The sequence below is a fragment of the Melospiza georgiana genome, chromosome 10, assembly GCF_028018845.1.
Source record: "Melospiza georgiana isolate bMelGeo1 chromosome 10, bMelGeo1.pri, whole genome shotgun sequence".
Lineage (NCBI taxonomy): Eukaryota > Metazoa > Chordata > Aves > Passeriformes > Passerellidae > Melospiza > Melospiza georgiana.
In genome coordinates this window covers 3,993,398-4,012,382 of record NC_080439.1, presented here as the reverse complement: position 1 = coordinate 4,012,382, position 18,985 = coordinate 3,993,398, and the positions used below count along the sequence as shown (strand labels likewise).

The 18,985-nt window shown below is 47.9% G+C and overlaps 1 protein-coding gene and 1 non-coding gene across 2 annotated transcripts; both read right to left on the bottom strand.

Moving 5' to 3' along the window:
- Positions 1-220: 220 nt before the first annotated feature.
- On the bottom strand, positions 221-8,789 carry MYNN (myoneurin). The gene is made up of 8 exons (XM_058031265.1): positions 8,744-8,789; positions 7,861-8,156; positions 5,572-6,377; positions 3,827-3,986; positions 2,580-2,758; positions 2,156-2,239; positions 1,643-1,729; positions 221-498 (listed from the first exon to the last, which is right to left on the bottom strand). The coding sequence occupies exons 2-8, from the start codon at positions 8,124-8,126 to the stop codon at positions 230-232; spliced, it is 1,851 nt and encodes a 616-aa protein (XP_057887248.1). The 5' UTR covers positions 8,127-8,156; positions 8,744-8,789; the 3' UTR covers positions 221-229.
- A 198-nt stretch (positions 8,790-8,987) lies between these two features.
- Positions 8,988-9,060, bottom strand: TRNAV-AAC (transfer RNA valine (anticodon AAC)). The gene has a single exon. It is a non-coding gene; the product is annotated as a tRNA-Val (tRNA).
- Positions 9,061-18,985: the final 9,925 nt, after the last annotated feature.

Genomic DNA, 18,985 nt, shown 5'->3' with positions numbered 1-18,985 from the left:
TGTGTTGCCAGAATCACCTCCTGGAAATCAGTGCTAATCACAAATAGAAATCTGATTGTAGATTAGCACAATCCAGCACTGCACAATGGAAATGTCTTACAGGTGTCTTTACACAGAGGAAAACAAAGAACATGTCCAATTCAGAGAGCATGACTGGTTGTTTGTATTCATCTTACCAAACATTTCCAAGTTCACTACCAAACTACCTGGATGGCTCTGCACTGCTCTGTCAGTACAACTGCTGCAGGAAAATGAACTGAGGTTCTGAATATCCTGTCACAGCAGATCTCAGTAAAGTTTCTGATGAAGGGGACTGGCTCCCTGTCACAGGGAGCAGCATCTGATGGTCTTCAGTCCCAATGGGGAGAGGAAGTGCTAAAGACATCTCAGAGGGTTTCACATCTATGGACTCTGATAAAGGACTTTTCTGGCTCTGAATGGATTCTTGTTCGTTGAAAGAATTATCAAGTGCAGTAGAATCGGGAGAAGTTTCAGGTCCTGTGGAAACAACAACAAAAAAAAAAGCCCAGAAAGAAATGTTCAAATGCTTGTGCAGAGATTCTGTGAATTCCCTTCCCAATGACTGTCAGAGCCAACACCTGGTGTGTCACAGGCTGCCTGGGCAGCTGGGACATTGGTGCTTCCATGTGCTGCAAAGCCAGGCCAGCTGTAAGTACAGCATGAGCACTGGGAATCACATCTGCTGCTGCTCGTAGTGTGACAACTGAAGGATGATGCATTCCAACCTGATCTCTACTTGGCATGATACAGAAGCTAACAAACCCTTAACATCACAGTGAACAAAGTATCTTTGGAGAAAATGTAATTGTGGAAGTTTCCTTGAGATTTCCACCCCAAGAAAGTCTCAGAAGCAGAGCCACATCCAAGCATTTTCCTTTAACTGAAACAGCAGTGTACAAAGTATCATTTGTCTGTAAGCTTCTTTGGAAGACAACACTTCTAAACTCCATGCCAGCTGGATACATTACAGATTTTATCCAGTCACTTAAAAAATCACCTTCTACTCCTAATTGACACCCTTTTAGTGGATTCCTTGCTGCCTTCTTGCTGGAATGCAGCCAGCCACTGCTCCTGGATGGCTCTGTGAGTAAGCCACATCAGATATCTGACCCTTCCTCTGCCAAAGCACGCTCCAAAGTCTGGTATTCCAGGGCTGAGGCACTCCTGGCTGCCTGCTGTCTCTCTCCAGGAGCTAGCCTGCCTTGGCAGCTCTCCCACATCACCCCTCCAGCTCTGCCAGGCCCTCCCCACACTCAGTGCTGCCCTGCCCTCAGCACTGGCTTCCTGCTGCACTGGGGCTTTCCTAAATTCCAAGCTGTCTCTGCACATGGATCATTTTCTCACCCTCTCCCTCCCAGTCCAGATGTACACAGACACCATTTATTCCCCCTTCCATATGCCACAGGCAAGGCATTTATGGTCAATCCACAAGGATGGACAGAGAACAAGGAGTATGGAGCCAGGGCTGAACAAGGCTGGATGCTTTTGGCCCTAAAAACAACTACTAACCAAATTCCTTTGTTTTCTAATTTTAGCCCTGGATGAGCAAAAATATTTATTCAGCATGGAAGGAAAAAGAGCTGATGTGGTTTCTTAACCTTTCTTTGCACAAGGAACTTACCTGTGTGAACTTTTGTTTTGTGCTTCTTAAGATTTTTTATGTCTGTGTAGGAATTTCCACACATTTCACAGATAAATGGTCTTTCACCTGGAAAAAATGGTTTGGCAGTGAGAACAATCTTGACGTTGGAAAAAAAAAAATACAGTTAGAGACATAGGGTAACAGATTTCAATGTTCTACTTTGAAATACAACTTTGTTACTCTTATTTTGTTTGTGTCTCTATTAAAATAAAATTATTTCCAGAATAATAGTTTAAAACAAAGCAAGAGGACACAAACATTTTAAGTAAAGCCTCGACCATACATCAACACCTACGCTGTGGCACAGATACTACTCTGAAGGCAATTAAAAAAATTACTGAATATTTTCTTTGCATTATGTTAACCCAGAGAGACATAAATTAAGAAACTGTTCTACTTTCAAGTACAGACCAATACAGTGTATTTTAAAGGCAAAAGTGTAAAAGTGGATTATAATTTATGGTGCAGGAAGGAGCTTGTCTGAAAACTGACCTGTATGGGACCGAAAATGTTTATTGAGCTCTCCAGAAGAAATAAAACTCTTTTCACAAATGCCACAGATATATGGCTTCTCTCCTAAAGGAAACACAAGCACATTGTTATTTCAGTACTGTCATGGTTTGACCCCCTGTGTTCTCAGAGGCATATCCATGTCTTCAGTGGCCACACCAGGCGCCAATATTCAAATCTGAGCACTGATTAGTTTGACCACAACCTCCCAAAAAACTCACTTCCTTATCAACCTAGCCCAAATACATAAACCAGAATACACATCAAGAACAAAACGAAATGAAACAGAGATAATATCCAACGGGACAAAAACCGGAATCAGAGGAAAAACAACACGAGGAAGGAGCCGGGTGACAACGCCAAGGGGGATTTCTGGCTCGAGCTCCTCCCCAGCAGCCCGTGGTACCTGTGTGTTTGCGGGAGTGGGTGATGAGCGAGCTGGACACGGCGAAGGCTTTGCCGCAGCTGTCGCACACGTAGGGCTTCTCGCCGGTGTGGCGCCGCACGTGGTACGTCAGCGTGCTGGCCTGCGCAAAGCGCTGCCCGCAGCGGTCACACACGTACGGCTTCTCCCCGCTGTGCTTCCTGCAACAACACGGCCCCGAGTCAAAATGTGGCAGCGACAGTGGTGGGTGCTGCTGCCTGTCCCCAGCAAGCCTCTCCTGTGGAAAGGCTGAGTTAACATTGCAGTCAAACCTCACTCAACACTCACTGCAGCTGGCTCAGCCATAGAGGCAATAAAGGCTCTTTTGCAAGGTTTTATTCCAGCAGAGTAACACTGTCACTGAAGGACAAACCCAGAGAAAGAGGAAAACCACGTGGAGCAGGCAGCTTATAAAGGGGGAGCGGGGCTAAGGGGTGGGCAGAGGAGCCTGGCCTCCAGGGGTACCAAGCCAGTGACAGGGAAGGAGAAACCCAAGGAAGTTGTGACACCAAGTCCATGGAGAGATTGTTTTTCCCTTTGGGAGGGATGACTCTGTGGTGAGGAGTTAATGTTTCCAGGGCTCAGGGCTTGTGGATTGATCAAGGGGGGAGAGTTCATGGGATGCTACACATGAGCAGCACCCAGGCTGAGGGACAGCCACAGGGAGGGCTCTGTCCCCTGCTCCTCCTGCCACCACTCCGGGGTACAGCAAACAGGTGACAACTGAGCTTGGTGTGAGCGCCAGGTCCCGGGAGCAGAACTCACGGCACATCCATGGTTCCCATGGCAGCTGGACTGAAACCAAGGCCCTGCTCAGGTGACATGCACCACGGGAACTCAGCATGCTCTGCACTTCAGGGTGCTGAAATCTAAGATGATGATTCCTAACATGGGAATATCATTCCTGCTCCTGCCAAAGCTGCCAAAAGCCCCACGCAGACAACAGTGAGAACTTCTCTCACTTCCCACCACAGAACTCTCTCCTCTCTGGTGCTACAAGCAGTTTAAAAGAAGGATACCAGACTCAGGCTGTACATTCATCCAGCACAAATCTCCTCCTTAATGAGCAAGTACACCCATATAATTATTCTGTTTGGCATTGTGAGAGAAGTCTCACGAGAAAAGAAGCAGAAATCACGTTCATTTGTAACTCTTACTCACACTAGAGTAAATGCTTCTATTTAAATAAACCCAAGGATAAGCACTGGCAGGATCTCACTTGTGCCTACCTGGCGTGGATCTTCAGGTTGCTCGAGGTTGCAAACTGCAGGTTGCAGACATCACATTTGTAAGGCTTCTCCTCTCCATGGTGCATCCGGCTGTGGAACACCAGCTGGCACTTCTGGGCAAAGCCTTTGTCACACAGTTCACACTTGTATGGCTTCTCCCCTGGTGAAAAACAACACCCTCGTGCTCTCTGTATTTACATAAGAAAGCTTTGCAATCCATGACCTGGCCAAAGCTCAGGTGTCTGTTCTAATACTTGTTACAAATAACATCTTGGAAAATCCTGTAATCAGTCCACTGAAGTGGAACGTGCTAGAACACAGAGGATAACAGGACTATTTTTTAACACATTATGTTGGGAGAAAAAGAAAAAGTAATAATGTTTTTAATAGTGCCAGCTTCTCCACATTATTTTAAGAATGCTGCCACTTCAGTTTCAGAGGTTTTGCTGGTTATGTCTGTTCAACATTCTGAATATTTAAAATGAACAAATCATCTGCTTTTTCTTGTTGTCCAACAGCAACAGGTCTTCAACATACAGTTGTATACACTACTAATTTCTCATTAATGTCTACTGTAGAATGTTACAGGTACTTCTCTATTGATGTCCTCTTAGTGGTGAATTGTCTCCTGTAAGGGCTTGTGCAACTCTGCAGTCCTGGAAAGTATAAAATGCCTTTCTCTGCCACTCTGTGCAGTGCCCAATCAAATCTCATTGAGTACAGAGGGTACATAAAAACTTCAAAAGTAAAATTGAAAGACATCTAGCATGCCATTGAGCAACTAACAGCATGGAATTCTCTCCCCACTCTTGCAAAAGTTCCCAGGACAATACCCTCAGAGGTACAAATTACAGCCAGCATTTCTACCAGCACTGTGCCTGAATCCAGCAGTCAAGCTCCACTTAGTGTGTGAATCTTTGCTTAGACCCTGACAGAATTTGAAACTCTCCCTAGGTGAACAGGGAGAGCAGGATGTTCTCCTGCAGCTGTCCCTCAACATCTCCTACATTTTCACAGCTTCCTGGAAAAACTGTGACCTCTGCTCACAACTTTCCAACATGCAGAACATATGGAAAGACAAGCACAGGACTTCTCCCCTGCATCTTCCCAATTAATTGTTCATCACCTTTTTAAATTAGACATGCTGGATTAAAATGTTTAAGTGCTCCAAGTGATTTCTCCTGGATGCTTGATATGACACAAGCTCCTGGTAATGCTACTGAATGCAGGGATTATAACACCATCACACATTTCAGCTGCACATCTACAAAATAAAATCCTAAATGTTGCAGTAATTCAGTCAACCTCCTACCTTTTTTGAAGACCCTATGGGACAAGTTATAAGACTGAATTTTTTCCCACTCTTGTTCTCAAACATATATTAAGTTTTGAAGTTTAAAAAAAACAACAGAAATTCTTGTACCAAGTACAGCTCGCTTTTCATGCTCTACTGAAGTGGTTTTAGGCAACTCCACCACTCTACAGAGCTAAAGGACAGCCAACTCTCCTAAGTCTTTCCAGAAATCAAGATGTTCAGACTCATAAAGTCCTCTCTAGCTATTGAAACTATGATTTAGTACTGAAAAATGCTGAAACATTTCATGCTATTTGGGTTTACCCCTGCATGCACAGCAACAGCAGACAAAATTTCAAGAGGAAGAAGTCAGAATCTTTCTACTCCTGCATTCTCAGGCTGTGTGTGATCCCAGGCCTTCACAGCCCACGAGACACAGCCAGTGGCTTACCTGTGTGAGTTCTTACATGTGTTTTCAACTGGTTGCACTGGGTGAAGGCCTTCCCACAGAGCTGGCACACGTAGGGCTTCACCCCTTTGTGTATCCTCATGTGCCGCCGGAGGCTGCTGGCTTCGGAGAACACCTTCCCACACGTGGTGCACACCGGCTTGGCCTTGGAGAACTTCTGCTCCAGCTCCTCCCCCGAGCTCTCCAGCTGGTAAGTGCCCCTGTCAGTGGCTATGCTGGACATGCAGTGCTCCTTCAGGGCACAGCTCTGCTGAGGCTTGCCCCGTTTCTGTTTGGCTGCCATGCTCTGGGCCAGGATATCCTGCGCCGCCAGCGTTTCGCTCTCCACCACCGCTGCCAGCTGCAGCTCCGAGTTATCGCTGCCCTGGGCAGCCTGCTCTGTTATGTGGGTGGCCAGCTTATTTGCATCTAAAAACATCTCAAAGGATGTGTTCTCAGCCACCTCGTTCTGATAGTGCAGGGATTTGTTCTCCGTGCTTTTGGGGGGGCTGAAATTCTTCTTTCGCTTTTTGGCTTGAGGAGATTTCTTTTCTAGAGCTGCTTTCTTTGCCTGGGCTGGAACCAGCTCTGCAGCAGCGTTATCCTCCTTCTCCTCCCGACTGTTGTAGTCTCGGAGAGTCAGGAGGCAGGTCTGCTGGTTCATTTCAACATTCCCAGTGATGCTGGATGTCTCTGTGGAAGAGGGATTAGCAATAAAAGCAAAGTCCTCCATCTTGATCTTGCATTTAGTGACCACTTCTTCTACTTTGAGATAGTCGGCAGCCTGGTGAATCTCTTTCACATTCCAGCTGCAAGGAAACAAGACCAGGGTGAAACATTCTGGACAAAGTAAACATTTGTTCTGCACCAACTGCATCACAAACAGACACAGAGCTGCAGAAGAGTTGTACTGTCAGAAAATGTAACTTTGAGAACACACAACAACATTTAATTTCTCAGTGCTGTAGTGCCATAAGGCTCTAAAATGTCAGTTACTCCTGAACTGCAGGTCTGTGTCTAGTGGGGTCTGCAGACCTTCAGACTGGGGACTTTATTTTAGTTACATGCCTCTTGTAGAATTTTAAGTTAAAAGTCAACTTGTAAGGTGCTGAGGCCAGACATGGGCTTGTTGGTCCAAACAGCTCAGAAATAACAGCACAAAGGGATAAAACACTGGAAAATAAAATACATAAAACACCATTTCATAAACCTCCTGGCCAAGGTCTCAGGTAATTCACTGGCAGTGCATTCACCTCAGCACTTCCATGGCAGGTATTAATCTTGTTTTATAAAACGATTTGCAAACAGCCTTAATTCTGTGTCAGCTGCACACAGAAACCAGTAATACCAAGGAAATCCTCATTTAAACCACCACACTCTATTTTTCAGTTCCTGCCACACACGCCTTGATGGTTCAGGAAAAAATGATCTGGAAAAAGTGGCAACACATACCATGAGTGCATTTATGGATTTACAGCACTTTAAAGAGAAATTTGTGGTAAACAACCTCATTCTAACAATAAACAACTTGCCACAATTACTCCCCATATGAGTACAACTGTTTCAGTATTTAGTACTATGTGAGTACAAGATGGACAGATGGACATCAAGTACCCTGCATTAGGTCTGCATTTGACATCAGACATTGAGAAAGAAGTAAAAATCCTGGACTTGGTACTTCTAAATATCCACACCTTCCTCATGAGAGATAAATCTCTTTTGCTGAGAAAAAGGCACTGCAAAGAAAAAATTATCCTCATTGTATGTGAAGCAGCACAACAGGCACAAAGTCAAAGCAGTAATGAGGGGAAAGACTTTTTCTGTGACTCCTTTTGGACAATGTAATATAAAATTTTAAGTAACAGATCATGCAAATTTTAACAAACGTGGCTCTTAAAACTGTGCTTATCCTCATCCATCCCTCAGACGTAGGTCTCTACCACATTCACAGTTCCTGTGTGTTTTTGGATAAAAAGGACTACTGCAATTCACCCCCAGACACAAACTTGTCCTTCCCTCTCCTGGTAATCATGCAGAATGTTTAATCTCCCCCAAAGCAGACAGAAACAGCACGAGACTGAAACTATCAGTCAGTGAAATATCAAACAACACACCTTTATTTTGGCACTCACATGTCATGGGGTATTTTAAAGCATACAAACAGATGAAATTCAAGTTGTCAATATTCATCACATCCACTGCTATTTCTTTCTCCAGACCTCATTACAAAAAATCCAGTTCTGCCTTATCACAAAGTTTATATTTCCCTATTCCCCTTTAAGAGCATGTTACCTGTCAAGGTTTAAATTTCCTGTGTAAATAAATTCCAGGAGCTTTTGGAATCCATCAGCTTTCACTTGAGTCTGATCCAAGACAACGTTGTTGTCAGATGCGTCTCTGTAAAAGGCCCCGAAATACTCGCTGAAGGAGGCAAGCACATTCCTGTGTGCTTTGAACTGGAATTCCCCGATGACCACGGTGCAGTCGCAGAGGAATCCGGCCTCTCGCTGCTTGTTCAGCCTCTCCAGCAGGTGCTCACAGTGATGGGAATACTGCATCTTGACAACACGCTGCAGACACTTCCTGATCTGCGAAAGCAAAAGGGGAAAAAATCAATTTATATGCAAGATATATTTATATATATACTCACCTTTTTTACCCCGTAACGGAGTCAGTGTCCGGACGTGCCGGTGCTCACTCAGGACAGCCGGGCAGCAGCAGGCACAGCGCGATGGTGGCTGCTGCTCGAGCCGGGGCGCTGCGGTTCCCGCGGGGGCGCGGGCAGGGCCCGTGTGCTCCCGGCCCCCCCGGGATTAGCCCGGCTCAGCCCGGTTCCTGTCACACCGTGTCACACCCGGCCCCGGGGAGCGGCCCGCGGCTCGGACCGGCCGGCGCTCGGTGCGCGGGGCGGCCGCTCCCGGGCAGCGGCACCGGGGCTGCGGAGCGGGCCCCGCTCGGTGCCGGCGCGGCCCCGGGCCCGCGGTTCGGCCGCCTCGGCAGCGGACAGGGAGCGGGACCCGCGACCCCGCGGCGCCCCCGACCCGGCCCCGCCGCCGGACGGGACGGAGCCCGCAGCGCCCGCAGCGCCTTCCCCGGCTCGCCCGGCCCGGCCCCGCCGTCCCCCCGCGCCCCCCGGCCCCGCCGGGCCCGGCCCGAGGCCGCGGCCCCTGCGCACCTGCGGAGCGGAGAGAGGCTGAGCGCTGCGCTCAGGCCGCCATGTCCCGCTGACGCCGCCGCCGCTTCCGGGACGCGAGTTCCGGCCTGCGTGCCGGGGGCCGCTGGCGAAATTGCGGAATGAAACGGGTTTAATATTCCTGCCAGGCCACGGCAGGAATAAAACAACTCTGGCACGGAGGTTGGGAAACCGAGAGCAGTGCTGCGGTCGGGTAGGAAGGAAAAAAAAGAGCCGCCATAGCTGGTGTTTCCGCCCGGTTTCGAACCGGGGACCTTTCGCGTGTTAGGCGAACGTGATAACCACTACACTACGGAAACGCCGGTGGTAGAGAGTTTTCCAGTTACAGTTCTAATGCTATCATACCCCGCCCGTCCCTGCTGTCCCTTCCTGTCTGTCCCCGCTGTCCTGTCCTGCTGTCCCATCCCGTCTGTCCCCGCTGTCCCCTCCCCTCCTGCCCCGCGCTCAGCCGGGCCCCGCACCCCACGGACCCCGCCACACGTCCCCGGACCCTCAGCCTCCCCCTGCCTCCTGTCCGTCCCCAGCGCCCGCAGCTCACCCCAGTGCGGGGCTCTCCAGGGGCGCAGGCACTCCCCACGCACACCAGGAGTGACAGCAGCGGTGGGAACCAGCCATTTCAAGGGAAACGGAATGTTTGGCATTGCTGGCGGGGCAGGGCGGTGATGAACCAGCGGAAGGGAGAGCTCGGAGTTGGGCATGGGGTGTGTGACATCTGGCAGCATCTGCTCCGCGGGCCTCTCGCCACAGCTGGATCTGGAGAATGGGGAAGTGACTAATCCTCTTGGATTTTCTAGTGCACCAGGAACTGAAGTAACAGCAGAAGCTACAGAAAGGAATGTGGTTTTGCCACTTTTTGCAGAGATTAACATAAGTCAAACTCCGAGTGGTGGAAAGATACATCCTATAACCTTTTCTGAGGAGCTGAAGTAATGGACTAGATTGTGAACTGGTCAAATGCATTCCCAGCATTTTTTTCAAAACAAAACACATAATTGAAGTGTACCCATTCCCAAAGTCATTTACTTGGGACATTCCCAATATGCCTTAACCAAAGATGTTGGTGAGAGGCCAGAGATGCTGATGTTGCCATGGAGACTGGGCTGGAAAAGTGCCTGTCCAGTACCACTGCATTTTGTTTGATTCCTGTACTTATCCAGAAAAGCACAGGATTGTCACATCCTGGGGAAATGGGAGGCTGTGGGGAAGCAATGGCAGAGCTATCCCCTGAGCAGGCTGCCTGTGCCAGCTCTGTGTCAGCCCAGCTGTGCCCCCTCTCTGCCTCCAGTCTCAGCACAGGCTGTGTGACAGACTCCAGCCACGGTGTCACTCACTGTGACAACCAGTGACACCAATCCCCCTGGTATTTTCCAGTTTTTGGACTGGACCTGTGAGCTTTCAGATCGTGTAACATGGATTGTGAAAGTGGCACTTCACAAGTCGCAGGAACTGGGGAGCTGCTTGTACAAGGCAGTAAAGAAAAATTTTGTTATGTGTGCCTCAGGCTTAAGGAAAGGATGACTAAGAATCCCAGCAATGTGGAAAAAAATTTCCACCTTCCATGACATTATGGCCCAGAATCAAAGATTTAATTGTCCTGAAAGCCTCTTCCACCCTCCTGATTTTGGCACAGAGTTGCCAGGGTTTGGCAAGTTCCGCTCCAAATCTATCATGAATGAATCATCATCATGTTGGCATAAAGACTTCCACTCCAGTCCTTTCTTGTATTTTCTGGCGGCCTCTCCCCTGGAATTTAGCAGAATACATGGCCCCAGGTGTTGAGGTGAAAGTAAGAGTTTCTCCTAAGAAGACTTCAGTTTGGACATCAGAAGGATTGGATTTCAGTTTGGATTTCAGAAGGCTCCTTGCTGAGTCTAACACGGTGCACAGAAAATGTTTCTAAAATAGATTTTCCTTAACACTTCCTGAAAAAGAATCCAAGATTACAGCTACCTGGGAGCAAGCAGGGAGAACCACTAAAAATCATAGCATCTAGCACAATTTATTTCTTCTTAGTCAGTGAATGCATCTTTCTGAATAGATATAAAATACTTTTTTAAAGAGGCTCTTTACCAGACCAATCCTGCACAGCATATGTACAAGAGCTCTACACTATCATTTCACACTCCTTTGCACTTGCAAAACTCCTTGCTTTTCCATGGAAATCTCAGGGTGGAAAAGCAAACACACAAAAGCCTCTCTGAGGAACAGGAGGCAGCAGAGGGGTCCGAGGTGAATGCTCCAGGGAGCGCCGCAGGGAGCATCCGCCCTGCACAAAGAGAGGTCAGGCGGGGATGAATAAAGATGAATAAAAACCATCATCCAACACAGCATGGGTCGGGGAGGAGGGGAGCGCTGGGGCTGGCACAGCCCTGCTTTGGGGAACGGTGCGAGAGGACTGGCCTGGCTCCTCATTCAGGGACGCTCGTGTGGGACGGGATAAACCCGAACGCAGGCTCAAAGTCCTTAAATTCAGCTCACAAGCACCAGGCACCAGTCTCCAAATCCTGATACCAGCCCCCAAATAATGATACCAGCCCCCAAATCCCGATATCCGCCCCCAAATCCTGCTGCAAGCCCCGGGCCCGGGTCGCCTGTCCTGTCCCAGCCCCAGCCCGCGTCTCCCGGGTCCCGAACCGCGGCAGGGAATGCGCGCTCCCTCCCAGGCGCGCTCCCGTCCAGGCGCGCTCCCGCGAGCACGCGGCGCGTTCCAAACTCCCGCCACCCGCCTCGCCCCGCCCCTTAATCCCATCATAGCCAATGGCAGCGGAGGAGGGCACCCCTCTAACCAATAGAAACGCGGAGGGCGTGGCCGCGCGGTATAAGAGCGCTAGCGCGGCGCTTTGCGGCCTGTGCCGGGGTGGGCAGGCCCTATGGCCGACTAACCCTAATGGCGGCCGCGCCCCTCACGCTCGCCCGCTGTTTTACTCGCTGACTTTCAGCGGGCAAAGGAAGCGGCCCAGGGGAAAGGGGGTGGGGGAAAAGAGTTCCGGCCTCAAAAAAAGCCAGCGAGGGGGATCCACACCCCGGCCCACCCTGGGGTCCCTGTCCCTTCTCCGAAATCGGGGATGCTCCCGCCCTCGCCCCTCGTGGAGGCCGCGGTCGGCGGGCTCAGCGCCGCTGCCGCCGCGAAGAGTTCGGCTCTGTCAGCCTCGGCGGCGGCCGGGAGCAGAGGGCCGGCGTGCCCACCCTGGGCAGCCGGGGGACCCCAGCAGAACAAAACGGGCGCGGCGCCGCTGGGCGCTGAGCAGCCGCCGCCCCCCGAGACGTGGGGTGCGCGGCCGGCGCCGCCCCGACACCCCCAAACCCCTCCGGCCCCCGGGGTCGGGGGATCCGGGCGGCTCCCGGCTCTGCTGGGCCGGCCGGGGACCCAAAGGGAGCCTCCGAAGCGTCGGTGCCCGCCGAGATTTGCCGTGCGCTGCCCTCGGAGTGCGGGCGGCGGGAGGGATGCGCTCGCCGCAGCGCAGATCTTATCTAGGAGAGCCCCGCGGTGATGGAAGCTCAGGAATGCTGAATTTTATTCATCGAGTTCAAGAAATGTTGGGTTTTACTCATCGATTTCGGCGGCGAGGAGCTGAATTTGTGAAAACTGAAAGACAGAGGAGCTGGGGACAAATACTTCGCTGCAGTGAGGAGCAAGGATTGTGAGGGGAAGGTGCTGTGGCTTGTCCTGCCTTAGCAATTCCTCTCCCTGCGCCCGGGCTTTGGCACTGCCGTGAAGAAACACTGCAATGTGCGCCAGGGGCACAGCACCCGACCTGCCTTTTAATGCCAGGGGCACAGCACCGAACCTGCTTTGTGGCAGGGGCACAGCACCGAACCTGCCCCTTTAGTGCCAGGAGCACAGCACCGAACCTGCCTGCTTTGTGCCAGGGGCACAGCACAGAACCTGCCTTTTTAGTGCCGGGGACACGGCACCAGACCGGCCTGCTCTGTGCCAGGGGCACAGCACCAAAATTGCTTTTTTAGTGCCGGGGGCACAGCACCGAACCTGCCTGCAGAGCGCTGAGCCCCAGCACCGCCTGCCTGATGGAGGAATGCCCAGAGCTCATCCTGGGCCATCGCCATCGCAGGAATTGGTTGCTCAGTTACCTCTACTGTTAGTTTTGACCACAGCTAAACATTTTCGGTATTTCTGGCATCAAGCACTTACAGAAGGTTCACCAGTCATGCGGGCACGTGTGGGATGCAGACACAGCCCTACGAACTGGGCTTGGGCATCATCAGTGCTTATTACCAATGCTCCGCTAATATCCTGAGCGTTTGACCAGTGCCATCTTGTGGCCTTCTGTTTTTTTCTTTGCACAGGGGATGGAAGTGAACTTGGGTACTTAATCTTTAAATTCTGTTTGAAAGAAACCTTCTGCGGCCAGAATAAACTGAAACAGGAGAGGCCGACCCCACACACTTGAAGATATGTAGGGCCTTTCTGGTACTGGAATCTGAATTTGCTTAATAAATCTGATCCAGCTAAAACTGGTGTTGGCTCCGCTGATGGTAATGTTCTTTCTGAGTTCAAACAATTGTGTTTTCACTGTTTTATCTTGTTTCCAAGCAACAGCTTTCACTTAGCATCAAATACTTCATTTCAGACTCTCAACTAAACATGCAGGGCCAAAATATTTAGTGTGCTTAGGACACGGTTTTTCAAATGAAACTCGACTTACAATTGTCTCTCTGAAAAAAAAAAAAAGTCTTGTCTTCTAAATATACCTAGTTTAGTGGTATTTTTAAATGATTTTTTTTTTAGCTGCCCTTTCTGAAAGGGGTGGTAAGCTGAAACTCCAAATTTCTGTAGTCACAATAAACTATGCGCTCTGCAGATCCACATGTCGGAGAGGAAATGCTAATGAACTCAGAACACGGCGTACTTTTGTTTCCATTTATTTAAGGTAGCAAGGAAAACTGCAACATGACATTGTTGCAGAGAAGGCAACAAATGGAGCTGTAGGTACAGCTTGCTACTGCTGAACAGCCCGCCCTACCCGCCCCAGAGAGACAGGCAAAAAAACCCCAAAAAACAACGTGCTAATGTGGCATTTTAGGAATGCAAACAAGCTCTCAGCTCTTTCACTCCTGAAGTGTTTCAAACCATTTGCAAGTGTGTCAAAGGAATTGTGTTCAGTGTCTCTCCTCAGAGCAGACAGGAACAAAAGTCACTTGGCAGCTGGCAGGAATTACCTGCCCCAGCAGCAGCTCTGTCCTCCATCATTCGGCATTGAGTCAATTTTCTTCCCTCGGGATGCAAGTGCTCATCTTAATATCTCCGGATGTGTTAAATTTCAAAATAGTTTTTAAATCCTCTTTGTGTTTGGGAGAAGAGGCCCTCGTGTGCTCAGCAAAGTTATGAAAGGGCATTACTGAGGTTCACATGCTGTCGGTTTGGGGTTTAGGGTGGCACATCCTGGGTGATTTGTGGAGTGCCAGATGCTCAGGAATCAGCACCGAGTGTTCAGGAGGTTCCGTAGCAGATGTTCAGGCTGAGCTTGGAAGCACAGCTGGCTCAGGTGTGTTTAAGGTGGCATTGTTGCCGTTCCAGGTCAGTCACACGACATTTGCTCTGTCTGGCACAAATGTGACCAGCCCTGTGTATCGTCCCAGCCTGGCTGCACTCCTGTGTGCCTGGGGCTGCGTTCCTTTGGCATGGTCATCTTCTGCCGTGCTGTTTCTGAACACCGCAGAGCTCGCTGTCCCTGTGGGAAAATGGATCCTCCTCTGTGGAGAGCCTAGGACAAAATAAATCGGCCGAGCACGGATGCAATCCTTTAGGGGATCCCCAGGACTGGTGGGAGAGCAGGAGGGGCAGCATCGCAGTGCTGTGCAAGCAGCTCTGGGGGCGTTTTGGGAGCTGACAGAGCCGGGGCCCCGAGGGGACGAGCACCGCTCCCCCATGAGCGCATTTCCAGCATTTCCAAGGCTCATGTCCCAGATGGGCTCTCAGCCCGGCTGATCCCAGCTGTGGGGCTGTGGCAGGCGCGGTCCTGAGCTGAGCTCTGCTCTTGCCTCCATCCTGACCTCTGCTTTCCGCCGCTCTCAATGCCTTGCCCTTCTTCACTCCTTGTACATTAAAGCAGCAGGATTTTATCTTACACCGCTTTCATTCATCTGTTCCCAGTGCAGGTTTTAGCTTTCCTGCATCAGTTTAAAAACAATCATGGTTGTTTGGGCTGGATGCGATGTGTCAGTGCACAACAAACAAAGCAAGGAAGATTTAAATCGGTGCAAGAGGATTGTAAAGATGGAAAAGCATAGATTCACAAGTTGCTGTGACTTTGTGTGCAAATTTAAACCAGACTTTGCCGTGTATTTGAAATGACCAACAGAAAAGCTGGAGTTTTTTCACTTACTGAGAATTCTGCTAAACACTTCCCAAAGTTGTTGGCAGAGGTGACAGCACACAGAGTCTGTAAGAACAGCACGAGCAGAGTTAACATTGTACTGAGATATTGAAAAACAGTTCAAGTTGACCTTGCTTATGAGGCAACAAAACGTGTCTTAAGGAAAAATAATAATAATTATCAAAGAGTAAAGAATGGTTTAATTCAAAGGCTGTTTAACCTCCGACAGGTCTGGCAAACATTAATAGAACCCTACCCTAATTCTGTTTTTAGATTGCCTCAACAAGGGGTACCTTTAAAATGTGTTGGATGTAGTATCTAAGGATATTTGTCAGGAAAAGGAATGGAAGAAGCATATGTCTCAATCATTTATACATAAGTAATTTAATGGTAAAGTGAAGACACGCAATCAAATCTTTGTAAATACTAGAAACCATGGACTAAAGATTGTGTAAGAATGTAATAAATTTTTGTGCCTTTCTTTGCCCAGGTCTCTGCATTCAGCTCAACTCACCCAAGCTGGGAAGCTGTTTTATCCAGCAGAAATTTGGAAAAATTTGGAAAAACCAACGCCAGGAAGTGCCAAACCTCTGGCAGGAGAGCCTGGGAGAGCCACTCTGGGTGCTGGTGCTGTGCTGGGTGACTCTGCCCTGCCCGAGGGTCGGGCCAGGTCCATTCTCCAGGCACAGCTCTGCATTGCATGGCTGTGCTCAGGCACCTGGGGCACGGCTTTTCCCTCCTGAATTTGCAGTTTTCAGGCTGCAGAGGCATGATCATAACTTGGGCCAAGGGTATTTTAAAATCAAGCTTTTTAAAGTTAATTTTTTAAAGTCTGTGTGTAGTCAGCTCTAGCTGCAGTGGTGGGTGAAGCCCCCCAAACCCTCAGATCCGTACCCAATGAATTTGTCAAAGTTTGGGTTGGTGTTTAGTTCCCAGCTGGATCAGACCTGAAAATGACAGGGGCTTAGGAGCAGAAAGGACTTTTTTCTTCCTCTCTTCGGTAACTCCAGTTTTGTATTTCAAAGATTTCAGTCGGAAGAGCTGATCCTCTGTGGCTGCTGAAGCCTTTGTCCCGCACCTCTTATCTGTGCTGTTATCTCTTGCTGCTGATCCCATTTTTCCAACGGTAGATGGCAACAGCCGTTCGTTTGTAAAACCCTGGAGTGGAACTCGGCGCGTTATACAGCTTAATGTGCAAAGAGGGGAATTTAAGTGAAACTATGTGCAAATAGTTGGTTGGTTTGGGGGTTTTTTTTGTGTTTCCCCCCCGTTTTTTAAAAGTACAGAGAAGCTGCTATTAAATTAATTGTTTGAAAATTAAATAAATTCTGATTATCGAATACAATTCAAAGGAAAAATTTTTAAAATGTTGCTTAAGATTCACAGGAAGGCACTAAAATTAATTATCATTCCCATGTAAAAAGTATTTAAAAATGCATTTTTCAATGTAAATTCTATAAACTGAAGTGATTAAGAAATAGTGTTGCTTAACACTAGATTTTTATTCCCTTTCAAGTTTGCTCAAAACACTACTAATTTTCAATTTATGTTTCGTTGAGAAAATAATTAAAACATATCTTTGCACAGATGAAAGAATTTTATTTCCTGTCTATCCTGTCTAGGATTCACCTTGGGAAACTATTTTGACAATTTGACCCCATTGAAAACAATGTCAGAAATCAGCATTTGCAGATATCAAATTTTACTTTTGCCTCTAAAAATGCATTGTATGATTTGAAACTAGATGTGCAAACGTCAGGCTTTCCAGTGCACAGCAATGTGTTGAGGGCTAAATTGCTTTCCAAGTTTCTCATTTATTTAAATAAATTTAGTGCTTGCTTTTGTGGAATATACACTTTGTTTCCCAGAAACGAACGTGGGAGCTGTGTGAGTGAGGAAGGTAATCATCTAAAACAAAGTTATAACCAAGTCACAGGACTTTTGGGAATTTTACAGCTGCAAACCGAAGTTCTCGTGCATTATCACAGCGTTCTGCTTTGCCACGATAACGAGTTTAAAGGCTGGAATTTCTCTGGTTTTATTGAAAAGATAATCAGACTTTTGTACATTAATGATGGGCTATTGGCAGCTCTGATAATTTCATAGGAAACATTTTAGCGCGGCAATTAGTATTTTAATAAGGTTTTTCCCTATTCCTGTATTTGGCATTATCTGAATTGTACAGTTGGGCGCTTCACTGCGCTCCGTGGGGGACAAAACCAGGGGGGAAGGATGAAAAGGGGCTGAAATGAAGTGCTGAGAGGGGTTTGGTCCCAGGACTGCTACTGGCTCCAGATGTGCCCTTGTGAGCAGGGCGGTGGGAAGGGTCTGAGGATGGAAATGCTGAGCTTTTCTCCTGCTCTCCCTGCCCGGCCCATCGAGCCCTATTGTTTCCGGCCATAAAACTGTCCTCCAGCTCGCAAACCTCAGCATCAGCAACATTTACCAAATCACCCTGCTTCAACTTTTTCCTCGCTGGTTCCGAGCCTCCTAAAGAGCAGAATTCCATCACTTCTTTCATCACTCTAATATTCCTTTAAACAACTGTATCATGGGATCTATTGTACTTAGCTGTAGCATGTCTACCGTACAGCCCATGTTTTTCATCACAGGAAGCAGCTTGAACTGCTTATAACACATGGAGTAGATATTTGTCTTGTTTTAGAACAGCTTTATATCGTTCAGCTGCCTTCACAGCCTCTTCTGTGTCTGGAGATAAGTACGTTTAAGGATAATCCTGAAGTTTTTATCTCCTGCATCGCCAGCCCACGCTTTCGTTACCTCTCCATATTGCTCAGCCCCAGGCAGCTTTGAACAGCCCTGGCTTGACAATTAAGGGAGGGAGCAGGCAAAACTGCTAATTTCTCCCCCTTTCCTTCCACTCTTATCTCGTATTCTCTAAGGTACACGTCTTTATCTACATGTTTCCAAGAAGGTGTTCAATTAATAACTCAGACAAGTCAGAGCTGATAGGATCTTTTCATGTATTAATTTAACTCTTCCTTTCAAACGGAGTGCCAGAAAAAAAAAAATCACTGTTTTCATGTTTTCTCTATTTATTCTGGCTGGATTTTTTAATTGAAGTTGCATGCTGTAGTGCTTTGATTCTGCTCCCAAGAAATTATCAGGGATTACAGGAGTGGCCTTGCAGGTAACGGGGGTTCTCACTGATGTCTTGAATAGTGGCTTTTTTCTCTATTAATGTTGATTTTAAAGTGTTTTTATTTACAGCAGAAAGATACACCCACAGACGCAGCCAGGCAGGATATAGAAGTATTAGGTGGTTTGTTACTCAGTTTGTTGTGTTTGGGGTTTTCTCTGATAATAAAAACGCAACTTTGCTGATGGGTAAAACAAAAATAATTTTCAGTGCACAATCACAAGACTTGTCCAAAGGCAGAGGTTTGTTGGTGTGTATTTGTGAATGATTTAGCAGTTTAGAGAATGATGTTTAAAATTCCCTGTTCTTTCATTAGGCATGAAACACAATATATTTAGTTTCCACCTGTGCTGATCTTGCAGCAGGTTTAAACTAGCAACAAGAGCTAAGCTGATTTGATACTATCAAAAGAAATCCTATTGACTCTTAACTGCAGTTGAAATTGATCTTGTCCTGAGAAGAAACTCCTGTCCTGTGAGCTGTGAGATGCAGAAAAACCACAGTCCCTGTTGGCTAGAACTGGAGATGAGGATGCCCCACTCCACAGAGCTGCGGGTTGTTCAGTGAACATGAAGGGAATAATAAATTTCCCTGAGAAAACAGGCAACTAACTCACTAAAACATGATGTTCTATACTGAAAAAAAATCTTTAAAATGTATCTCAGGGAACCTTTTTTTTCCTTTTGTTTTTCTTCTTTTTCTTTTTTCTCTTGGAATTGAAGCTAATGA

What these genes read in the sequence shown, in the direction of transcription:
- MYNN (XM_058031265.1), bottom strand. Translation starts at nt 8,126, where the DNA reads ATGCAGTATTCCCATCACTGTGAGCACCTGCTGGAGAGGCTGAACAAG. An exon ending in AACCTGAAGATCCACGCCAG is followed by an intron (nt 2,759 to 3,826) that starts GTAGGCACAAGT and finishes GTGTTGTTGCAG; the next exon opens with GAAGCACAGCGGGGAGAAGC. An exon ending in ACATTTTCGGTCCCATACAG is followed by an intron (nt 1,730 to 2,155) that starts GTCAGTTTTCAG and finishes CATTTTTTCCAG; the next exon opens with GTGAAAGACCATTTATCTGT.